The sequence below is a fragment of the Carcharodon carcharias genome, chromosome 3, assembly GCF_017639515.1.
Source record: "Carcharodon carcharias isolate sCarCar2 chromosome 3, sCarCar2.pri, whole genome shotgun sequence".
Classification (NCBI taxonomy): domain Eukaryota; kingdom Metazoa; phylum Chordata; class Chondrichthyes; order Lamniformes; family Lamnidae; genus Carcharodon; species Carcharodon carcharias.
This window is the reverse complement of record NC_054469.1, coordinates 147,774,296-147,786,325: the sequence shown is the minus strand read 5'-3', so window position 1 is coordinate 147,786,325 and position 12,030 is coordinate 147,774,296. Positions and strand designations below refer to the sequence as shown.

The 12,030-nt window shown below is 39.5% G+C and overlaps 2 protein-coding genes and 1 long non-coding RNA gene across 12 annotated transcripts in view; 2 read left to right on the top strand and 1 right to left on the bottom strand.

Moving 5' to 3' along the window:
- Window positions 1–2,440, top strand: part of LOC121275785 (homeobox protein Hox-A3) — a 32,825-nt gene extending 30,385 nt beyond the window's left edge. For all 10 annotated transcript variants that reach the window (XM_041183408.1, XM_041183409.1, XM_041183404.1 and 7 more), the window contains one exon: window positions 795–2,440. In XM_041183408.1, coding sequence (XP_041039342.1) covers window positions 795–1,567 — 773 coding nt within the window. In that variant the 3' untranslated portion in view covers window positions 1,568–2,440. The remainder of the gene's footprint in view (window positions 1–794) is intronic.
- A 289-nt stretch (window positions 2,441–2,729) lies between these two features.
- LOC121275792 lies at window positions 2,730–5,848 on the bottom strand. Its single transcript, XR_005942567.1, has 4 exons — window positions 5,392–5,848; window positions 4,690–4,725; window positions 4,245–4,368; window positions 2,730–2,888 (listed from the first exon to the last, which is right to left on the bottom strand). It is a non-coding gene; the product is annotated as an uncharacterized LOC121275792 (long non-coding RNA).
- hoxa2b (homeobox A2b) lies at window positions 5,770–8,201 on the top strand. The gene is made up of 2 exons (XM_041183413.1): window positions 5,770–6,554; window positions 7,067–8,201. The coding sequence occupies exons 1-2, from the start codon at window positions 6,203–6,205 to the stop codon at window positions 7,804–7,806; spliced, it is 1,092 nt and encodes a 363-aa protein (XP_041039347.1). The 5' UTR covers window positions 5,770–6,202; the 3' UTR covers window positions 7,807–8,201.
- The last annotated feature ends 3,829 nt before the right edge of the window (window positions 8,202–12,030 follow it).

The following is a 12,030-nucleotide window of genomic DNA, read 5'->3' as shown; positions in this document are numbered from 1 at the left end:
AGTTATTTGCCCAACATTCCCCTTCCCTCACTTGCTGAAAAACTTTTACATCTCTACCGTCTCCCAGCTCTGATAAAAGGTCATCGACCTGAAATGTTAGCCCTGTTTTTCTCTCCACAGATGCTTGATGAATGTTTCCAACATTTTCTGTGTTTATTTCAGACTTACAGTGAGTGGGTTTGATTCATCATTACTTGTATTTAACATGTAATAAAATATCACCAGTCAAATGTTTTCTTAGCTATCACACCATCGCTTTCAAATGATCTTTCTTATCATGTTTGATAATATTGTGGCATAAGCAAGTGTATTCTTTGGAATGGGGGAAGGACACTACGTAGTTGTTTGTGTTGGCATGTAAAGTGAGTCAGGTAACATAAAGCCTGTTTTCATTTCGATGTACTACCTAAGATTATAATTCGATATGTATATACATTGGTAATTCGATGGGTTTGGCGCACAGTGGGCTTTTTAGAAGGCTGCTTTACTGATTGCATCATGGGTTAAATTAGCACAGTGTTTTGGCATTACCTGTTCAAAACATAACACCTTGATTGGAATTGGTGATGGTTTGCACATGATTATATCATTTCTACTAAGAGTAAAGATTGTGCATGTTCTTGAAGATCGAGAATGAGCCATTAAGATTTTAGTAATGGGGATTAGATGTTGACAGAACTTACTAAGAATATATTAAAATAAGTGACATTTTATATGTAGAGATATATTTGCTGTATTTTCAACATCCATAATGCCCCATGACTGGATGTAATCATTGTTTTCTTTCTTTGCAGTTGAAAGTTCTGCTGGTGAGAAGAGTCCGCCAGGCCCAGCCTCCAAGAGGGCACGCACAGCATACACCAGTGCTCAGCTGGTGGAACTGGAGAAGGAGTTTCACTTTAATCGCTACCTTTGCAGGCCCCGGAGGGTCGAAATGGCCAACCTCTTAAACCTCACTGAAAGACAGATTAAAATCTGGTTCCAAAATCGTAGAATGAAATACAAAAAGGATCAGAAAGCGAAAGGCATGCTAACTTCCTCTGGCGGACAGTCTCCATGCAGGAGCCCCATTCCACCATCAGCTGCAGGAGGATATGTAAACTCCATGCATTCCTTGACAACCAGTGCTCCATACGACCCCCACTCACCTACGTCCTTCAGCAAACCTCATCAAAATGCCTATGCTATCCCTACGTCTTATCCCGGGCCCCTCAACAGTTGCCCACCTCCACAGAAGAGGTATGCTGGGACGGCAGCTGTGACGCCTGAGTATGACACGCATCCTCTTCAAGGCAATGGCGGCTATGGGACTCCTCATTTACAGGGTAGCCCAGTCTATGTTGGAGGAAACTTTGTGGAATCCATGCCGAGCTCTGGGCCTTCCCTTTTCAGCCTAACCCACCTCGGTCATCCTCCCTCTGGAAACATGGACTACAACAGCGCAGGGCCAATGACAAGCAACCATCACCATGGACCTTGCGACCCACATCCCACGTACACAGACCTTTCTTCGCACCATCCGTCTCAGGGAAGAATTCAGGAAGCACCCAAACTGACCCATCTGTAATGGGCCAGTTAGCCCCTGGTGGACTATCACTTTCTCATGCTTTTATGTCATGTTATCTATGATTACACTCCCTCTTTTCCCCTTGCCTTTTTTGATTTATTATCAACCCTTATAGTTTACATGTAATGTACCTATTGACAACCAATCATTGCTTGCATTGCTCTGTCTCTGGTTAGTGGTTGTTCTTTCCGGACTCCAGCCTTAACATTCAGTAGTAGAAGTGAAGTACTAAGGCTTACAGAACTTTGCATATATAATCTTCTACTCTATGGAACAGGGTATATGAACAAATTTTCTAAAAAAAATACTTAAACGTGAATTTGTTCGTGCTTTATTTTTCCTTGCGAGGAACAGTAAAATGGTTTATATTGCACTTCTTTACATTGAATGGTTAAACAAGATCAAAGCGCTTGTACAGGGTCTCCCTGGGCAAATAAGAGTTCTTGTCCATCTTTCAGTATGTGTGTATGCTGGTGAACATTCAAATTTATTTATTTGCTCTTGCAAAGGAGAATATTCTAAGTGTTTAAATATTATTTATCCCCATCGACCCATATTTATAAAGAGAACTGTACATTGACTATTTACTTGGTTCTGTTCAGCCTTGTGTTTTAAGTCATGGTAAATATATGTTTTTTTTAATTCCTGTAAAATACACAGAAAAGTAGTTTTCTGTTAGTAATGTATTCATGAAAAACGCAATTTGGTCAATCGTGGGAATAACGCCAAGAAAAGGGACTTAGTCTGTAACTGTAGTATTCTTAAAATGGAACACAAAATTGCCACAGTTTTGTTTTAGATATGCATTCCATGCTGCAAATGAGATATCCGTTGAACAGCTAGTTCAGACGAATAAATTTTTTTTGTCAGCAATACTGTGTTGCTTGTAATGTTAATTTCGATGAATTATATACATTGTTTTTCTTCTAAAATGTTTGCGAACATGTAAACTCGTTCAGTAATGCACAGGAAAGCACCCAGCCCAGTAATCAGATTTCCTTTGTGTTGTGTGGCTACAACCAAGTGCTTCAACCCCCACATTGTAACATCATCCATTATCATGTGGCTTGCATCTGTCTCCAATGCTGCATTGGTTGAGGCCGACGAGAAAAGGATTCAGATTCTCCCCCATGCAAGGAATGAAAAGATTTACAAGAAGGCATTACGGGCTTAATTTTTTAATTATTAATAATGCTTTGTTTGATCAAGAGGCATAAGGTACACGTAAAATATACAGATATTGCATTGGGTAAACAATATTTCGCCAGCCGAGAAACATTACTATTTGTCGCCGGTTTCCGGTCCGTTTTCCCAAAAAATCCTGTACATTCAGAGAGAGAGAGAAGAGGAGAAAGCGTCAGGATTCAGAAATGCTTGTTATTATTAATTTTAAGTTAATGTCTGATTAAGAAATACTACTGGAAAACATTTTTACAATTCTAGTTGTTGAATATACTAATTCCAAATGTACCACGATTCTAAAAAATAAGGACTACTTGGGCTGAATTTTCTAAAATGCAACATCATTGGGCATACTTACCGCTTAACATTTAACATGTGAAATAAGGTACGAAAGAAACGTATTTTAAAAATTTTTGATAGCGTGTCCCTTATTTATTTTATAATGTCCCATTCCATATAAAATGTACACTTCCACATTTGCTTTCACTAATTAACAGTTCTGTTGAAAGTATAAGACACGATATTTAAAATGTTAAACAATTCAGCATTTATAAATATTCCTTTTCATTCCAATGAGCAAATCCTTTTCAATGAAGTTCCAGTACCTATTTACAGCATCAACGAATAAAACTCCAAAGTGAACTTATGGTGATGATGTACCATTCCATTTGTAAGACAATCTCCCTTATCCAGGTTGTTGATTTCAAAAATAATATTTTGAGACTAGATGGCATAGATGATAATTAATGTATCATATAAAATATCAAATATATAAATATGTACACAGCCTTAGAGAATCCATTACCACATGGCAAATAATATCCATCCAAACAACAGGAAGAAGAAAACTTACGCTTATTGCTCAATTTAAAAAATAAAATTAATTTCCATGTGGCAGAGCCTGAGAGCCGAGGAAGGAGACGCCATGTTGTCGGCATTCTCGCTGTCAGTGCTTCCCAAAGGACATGCTGTCTAATTTATCTTCCTATCCAAAATACATAGGAGACTTTATTCAGCGAGCAACGTTTTAAAAGTGATGCAATTAAAGTGCATATTGACGATCGGAATGATGCTACCTAAGCAGAACATGGGCTACTTACACTAATCAACTAGCATAAAACACAAGTTTTACAAATTCAGATTGAACGAAACTATTTTGTGAGGTGGTATCAGTCGGGTCAACTTTCTTTCTGTACAGTGCACACAAACGAATCCCTTTTAATTACAGAACGTTTTAAATAGTCTGGCTTAGTTGTGATCTGAAAGGATGCATAATAAAATATTACAAAGTTATTTGACAAGTTTACCATATTTCCAAAGATTAACTGGTAACGAAACATCCCACAGAAGTGTATTTTTACTCAATAATTTATTACTTTCCTTAACTGACATATCGGAATGAAGTTTTTAATTTCGAATCAGCTTTAAATCTTTGTTTTCAAATGCAATATAAATCGACGTAATTACTCTTAGAACATAAGAATGATTTACTCACAACACAGTAACAATCTAACTACGGTTTCGTATGCATATATACATCCCGAAAGCGATTATATTTTTTCTTCAAGCCATATGTGTCGCAGAACTGAAGCATTCTGAGCGGGGTCGGTGTCTTTTTCCTAAATATTCCAAGCAGCAAAGGCATTAATAAAATCAACATTTTTAATATCTTAATATACATTATTTTCTGTCCCATTCCGTTCTGTGTTGCTAACAAACTGAATCTAATGCGGTTTGCTTTCGCCCACATGCCCATGCAACAGAAAGACTGTGAAGATCTGCAGAACGCCAACACCTACACACATTTCACACAAAAGCTCCATTTATTGCAAAAGGTCGTTCCATTAGTAGCTTAGCGTGAAAACCTACAGTTCAAACTGAACAGAGGGAAAGCTGGTATAAATGGTTAAATGTTTCTGTAACATTTTCTCTGAACTCACCTTATGCTGCGTTATAGCTCAGTAGCGTTGAATATGCTATGACGAAAAACAAAATATTTTCGGTAACTATTTAAAGTATCAAGCAGAATTCTCACACTCTTGCTGATGGTATTCAACATTGCAGAGAGAAGCTTTAAATGTGTTCTTGGGGGCCAGAAGCTGTCAGATCTTTTGCCGAACAAGATTGATAGGACACATACTTCCTTACAGCTTTGTTTGCGGTATAAGCAAAACGGAGGCCTAGAAAACCACTACTATTTCCATCTTAGCCGTTCAACAAAATCCCAGCACTTTACAATTCCGTGATGGTGAAAGATTCTTTTCAAAGTACGGATATATTTAGTAAATGTTGCATGGCCACAACGAATGTAAGTGCATCGTAAGTTTGTTTTAATCAAAACCCCTCCTCCCGCCTCCCCCCCCCCCACCACTTCACCATTTAGACAGAAGTACTATTAATGTTTTTAAATGAATTTGAAATTCAAGTTTGTGAAAACAAACGCACCGCTTATTTCTCATTCCACGCCACGCAAACCCTCGTTTGTTAAAACTGTTTCGTTTTATGTTCACTGTTTATGTAATGTGTGCATATTTACATGTTTATGCATGTGCGTATATGTGTGTTTAACACAGTAATCTATTATTACCCGCAGTTAATCTTTAGATGTTACAAATTTCACAAAACACAAGAGAATACAATACCTTCAGTGAAACGCCTTTTACGTTTTTCGTTGGTTTAAACAAACGAGTATAAAATAATATAACGTAGTATCCAGAATCACCGCCATATTCGACCTCCTGCTTGAATTATTGCCTTCATACAGCACAATAATCAAAGAGTGTCCGGTACTGTACAAATATAATAATAGGGGGACCGAACTCCCAACGAAAACATGAAGCAAATGGCTGTAGCTTCGTCTGTGTAACTTCTTATGTGGCTGGGTTCTGGGGTCCAGTGTCAAAACTTTGAAGATTAATGGATTACTTTGTTAATGACTCTAGGCGTCAGATTTAGGTGCAAGATGATTTGTGAGGTGTAAGTCGTCTTCGTGACAGTCGGTAATACACAGAGAAAGAGGAGCCAGCAAGTGTGCAGGAGACAAGGGAGGGAGAGAGAAAGAAAGTGGCAAGGCTGAATAAACTGATTTCCACGAGCTTCAAAATAAAAATCTTTTTCACATTTATTATGGGAAGATGGATCAAAAAGTGGAAATCAAAACACTGCTGGCCTTGAATGAGGCGTTTCTCTCCGACTTTTTGGATCAATCACATAGACAGTGCCTTCTTTTGATTAAACCCCAAATTGTCATTGGGCAGACGCAATCATGTGACAGCGAATTCGGTCCAATTTCAACCTTGTCTCCATGAATTCAATAGTTTAATAGTAGCACGGTCCCCATACGGCTGTAATCAGTGAATTAGAAAAAAAAACCAGCAGCGATATTTATTTTTTTTAACGGGCCAAAAAATAACTAACACCTAACTTTCTCCCCTACGTTCTGTGGAGACGGCAATGAATTACGAATTTGAACGAGAAATTGGTTTTATCAATAGTCAGCCGTCGCTTGCTGAGTGCCTGACATCTTTTCCCCCTGTCGGTGATACATTTCAAAGTTCATCAATCAAGAACTCGACGCTTTCACACTCGACAGTGATTCCTCCTCCTTTTGAGCAAACCATCCCCAGCCTGAATCCCAGCAGTCACCCTCGCCAAAGCCGGCCAAAACAGAGCCCAAATGGCACAAGCCCTTTACCAGCCGCGACTCTACCTCCGGAATACCCCTGGATGAAAGAGAAAAAAAACTCCAAGAAGAATCACCTGCCTGCTTCTTCTGGACCCGCAGCATCCTGCCTTTCCCAGAAAGGTCAGCTCAAAGACGTTTCGCTTCTAATTATTGTCTTAACTTAGTCTCGCTTATTTGCATGAATCGTTTAATCAGTTTTATTTTGGTTGCTAGTTAATAATTAAGAGATCGAAGCACTTTTGCCAACTTATTTAATGGAGGATGATTTATTTGCCGAGCTAGTCAGAAAATGACCTTCTGTGCTCTCCCCATCCTAGAGTTTTGATATTTGACAGTAATGAAGAGTGATAGATGAGTGCACTTTCATGGTAAAGCAGCTGATGCAGAGATCACCAAATGTGGAAAGGCTGTTGTAAACTTTACTGCAAGATCGGGCTTTGGTGCACGTGTATGTTACAACATCTTTAACATTTTAGCAAGTGGCAGGCGCCACAGCCGCAGACATTGAAACAATGGGTTTACTGCATTCAGGCGGCCATTTTGTTGCAGTGGATGGTCTATATTTTATATAATTTTGGTTCAAGTGACTACAAACTCTTTTATTGTTGCTTTTCATTTCTATTTATTTGTAGAAACTCATGAAATTCCGGATAATACAGGTGGGGGATCGCGGAGGTTAAGGACAGCTTATACAAACACACAGCTTTTGGAGCTGGAAAAAGAATTTCACTTCAACAAGTATCTGTGTCGACCCAGGCGGGTGGAGATTGCAGCTTTGCTTGATTTGACTGAAAGACAAGTGAAAGTTTGGTTTCAAAACAGACGAATGAAGCACAAAAGACAGACTCAGTGCAAAGAAAACCAAAACGGAGATGGTAAACTTAAGAATTTGGAGGATAGTGGGCAGCCTGAAGATGACGAAGAGAAGTCACTCTTTGAGCAAGGCATCAATAATGTTACAGGCGCTCTCTTGGACAGGGAAGGCTATAGTTATCAAACGAATGCACTGACTCAACAGCAGGCACAGAATTTACACAATGGAGAATCCCAAAGTTTCCCAGTTTCGCCTTTGCCCAGCAATGAGAAAAATCTAAAACATTTTCATCAGCAGTCACCCACTGTTCAAAACTGCCTGTCAACAATGGCCCAGAACTGTGCAGCTGGCTTGAACAATAACAGTCCAGAGGCCCTTGATGTCCCTTCCTTACAGGATTTTAACGTATTTTCCACAGAATCCTGCTTACAGCTTTCAGATGGAGTATCGCCCAGTTTGCCAGGGTCCCTCGACAGCCCTGTGGATCTTTCTGCTGACAGTTTTGACTTTTTTACGGATACTTTAACCACAATCGATTTGCAGCATTTGAACTACTAACTGAAAAGTCGGTGTGAGCAGAATATGCCTTCTTTTAAATTCGTTTTCTTTCCTTCAGTTCATTTCAAATGGTCAGTATTTTTGTTTTCTTTTAATTAAATTGAATGTGTTCGAGGACCATCTATAATTAGAAAAAGTTAGTTATTGTCTTTGGACTAATGCCCCGTGTTCTTAACCCGTCATCCAGAAATATGTGGGTCCCTCATGAAAATTATTGCATAGGAATCGTCCGATCTCTACTTTTACTTTTGTATTATTTTAAGGTACACTGTCATAAATAATTTGATAGAACAAAATATTATACGCTACAGGTAGCCATCCTGAAGCATTTTCTCTCTCAGGACTATTTTCACTTAATAAATACCTTTCATTTTTTGACATAAATGCATTAATAAAATTGAGCAGTCTGGTCAGTCTCGTTCTTTACTTTTTCATAACAGTATTTATTGAAGACGAAGGAGAAGAATATAACATTCTGGGATCTTTAATGTATGACTTCACAGAAACAACAATAAAGCTGGGGTTTAAAAACTTTGACCAAAACTGTTTGGAAAGAGCCAGACAGCAGCAAAATGTAATTATATTGCCTTTATTGAATTGCACAAAATATATGGCGCTACATTTTAATATTAACAATTCCTTTGAACGATCTGAACAAAGGCAAAACGACTGCTATTTATAGGAATGAATAATATTTCGTCGAAATATCTTCTTAAGTTCACACCCCAAGGATACATCTGCCGTCACTCAGAAAATCTAGAAAAGAAGGGGAAAAGTTTAGGAGTATTCATGTCCATGTGTACTTGTTATTAAACAAACCTCTCTATTTCCTGATGCCAGTATCTAATCTTTAACGCTGATTCCTTTATTCCTTATCTCTCTTGCTGCCAGTCATCATCAGCACTATAGGTTTCCATATATTTCACTGCATCAAGCACGGTTAAACCCGTTTTTTTTTTAAAAGAAAATCAACCGGCCCTAAGGAATTCCGGCATTGCCAAATAGTTTATTATTTTGCTAATAAATCGTACATTAGAGATTTAACATCAAAAACCAATTTGATTCAAGTGAAGGCACAACTATTTTTTTTAAAGAAAAAAGTAAGCCCTGAGCGAGCGCCTGGCGCGGCGCTTTAAAAAGAATCCATTCAGCACAAATGTTTCATTTGTTACTATCCTCTTTTTTGAAAAAGCCTTCAGAAAACATGATCTTAAATCTTGGCCCACATTTTATAAATACAAGGCGTATTCTGCTTTTGTTATTGCAATTGCATTTGTGTAAATGAAATAACAGCTGTAGGAATGCAGCCTTATTGTGCACCAGAAGTTTTAGACGGCAATTCTTTTTTTTGTGTGTTTTAATCCTCCTGTAACATCGTCTCTGCTCTTTCCCCGAACAACTTGTTGTAACACTTATACCGGTTCGACAGAAACTTTCAATATTAGCCGCGGTGCACTATGTGTTTGTGTTGCCATTTGAAAGCACGTTGGACTTTTGCGTAAGCAGTGACAGGAACGGCTCTGGAGGTAATTCTTCCCAAACTCATAAATCAAAGCCCTTTTATGAATGAGAATGTCATCAAATGGATCAATCGCAGCAGTACATACAAAAAAAAAACATCTTACGTATTTGCCTGGACCGGGGAACCCCTGTCACTTTCTAACTTGTAGGCGTTGAGTCGTAATTCATTTTCACTGTTTCTTATAAAGAGCACAGCACTTTCTACTGCAGCTGCCGACACTCACTTCGAATTTAGACTCACTATATCAGCATTTACAATGATGTAACTGCTGGAGCGGAGTCCCAATTGTTTCATCATTAAGCAGGGAAATAATGGAAAGGACTTTTACTGCACACTCTATCACTGGCTTTGTGTGGAGGCGTTTTTATCACTTCCTTTATCAGGCTGCTCCTGTATTCTGTGTATAGAGAAGGCGATATTTCCTTATTAAAAATAAACCGCACGGGCAAATGGTGACACTTTGTCGATAACTTGTCGCTTTAAAACAAGTCTTTACACGACATAATAGGCAGCTTACTAGGAAAGGTGTCCTTACCCCCAAAGCACAATGAGCAAAGCTCGCCCGGTTCCTCAGAACCACAAGCTTTCAAGCCGCCCTCGGTGGCGCATGGCGGCGGCGATTGCCCTAAAATACTAGAAGCCAGCTCTTGGTTTACGGGGTGCGGGATTGGAGTGGGGGGATGGTACGGACATCTCAGGGAATATTTAGGAAAACTGCCTCAATAAAATTCTTCCTCTAGGGGAGGGGGAGAGGTATCTTTGCAGGCTGAAAACTGAAAAGCACAAAAGGCATTTTTTGTGTATTGAAAACGATGCAATCCAGATTTCTTCAGCAGACAATTTCCGCTACAGTGGATGTTCAGACCCAGTAAATAAAGATGGCGGAACTGATTGTTACAGTAAAGCTGTTCATTTGTTCTAACTCACCAGCATATGGAAAGAGGGGCAATACAGAAAGTGTGATTTCCAATTGCCGCCTGATATATAGCGAAAAAAAAACTATTTTCATGGTATATCAATAAAATTACCATTGTGAACGGAAACGAGAATTTTTTTATTATACTCTGCCAAAATGTTTCCTGTTTTTTTCTTAGTGCATTGCAGTTCTCTTCTGTGCTCATTTTGCCTGCTTAAGGACAATAGGTAAGTAGATCATTGCTCACTTGGTGTTAAAACTGGAGCTTTACTGAACTTCAGTCGGTTGTTCGGGGAGTAAAAATCTTCATATTTTACACAGCGACAGAATTTCCAGCGGTAAGCTGAATTATTGGAAAATAATTCCTGTGACATTTTCTTTGAGGTAATTTTTTTTTCGCTGCCAGTTTCATGATTGCTACAGTTAGGTCATTTGCACTCAAAAATATTTCACAAATCTAAATTGGGCATTTACTTTCATGAATAAGTTGTCGAATCTCACTAAAGACTAAATCTACACAGAAATGATCCCCATGTTCCACCTTTGGTCGCCATTCCACAATGCTTTCTTACAGTAGGGCTAGAATCCACTGTTTGTCATAATTAACCCGAGTAAATTACTGTATCTAACTCTGATCCACGTCACTGTAATGTGCAAAAGATTGATCTTAAATCACCACCAACCCCGAACTGCTCGGAGAGGGCTCTACAGGAAGCTGACAGATGGGCGGCAGTGCCTTCCAATCGACCACGTTTGGTTACATTATGCCTCAGCCAAGGGGAGTTGTTATTCATATCTGCATGGAAAAAAACCCCTCTGATTCCCGCTGCAACCAGAATAAATAGGCAGGCAGCCAATATAATATAGAAGACTGTTTGGCTGCCTGTAGCCCTATAGTGAGGGGACGCTCCCGCCAGCCTGTGTTCGATTGAAGAGGCTGCTCATTTCCATGCCAATAGCGAGAAACCTGAGGACAGGCAAAGGCCAGGCTTTGATAGGCTGTTGCATGCTTCCTTGTGACATTATTGCACAGTGAAGGCATGGCGCCTCCTTTTACAAGCGCGCACCATATCACATACTGCTTAAATACAAATCTTCACATCATAAACCCCTTAGCCCAATCAATCATTTTACGCTTTTGTTTTGAGGATCGTCTTGAGAGTTATGTTGCACTGATTGGGGTATAATCAGCTCATAACAAGCACAGGCTATCCTATCCCTGAACAAAATATAGCGGTGCCACAGTTATCTGTACTGTCTTTCATTAAAGTGCATGAAGTGGTCTGACACACAACAGATTCGCTTCGCAATCTGAGTATCACCCAGCTATGCTTGAAAAAAAACGCCGCTCACACACACAATGCTACAGCAGAGACACTACAGAGGAACACCGATTCCCTTTTCACAGTGGGGCGACACAGGCAGTAACGCCTTTCCTATAACTCTTTTAAGGTTCCGGCTGTTAGGCATGTAATCCAGCGGTTGTTCTTACCTGACAGAGAAGCTGCTGTGCGGAAGAAGACGGCGTATTCTCCCCCTTGTAGACGCGCGATCCGCCGTAACTCTAATGGCATTGCAGATCCGAAAGGAACAGTACGTGCATCTTGAATAAATTCCTGCTGCATTCTGCCGGGCATGCTTTGAAGTATAATGCATTTGTGGGCTAATAATGCGCGTAACCTTGATGGAAGAGCGTTTGTAATTTAAATGCCACTAAAACAGTGATCGATCACCAGCAAAAGCATGCAAACTTCGCAGGGAAGCGCGCGATTGGACGAATTTGGTC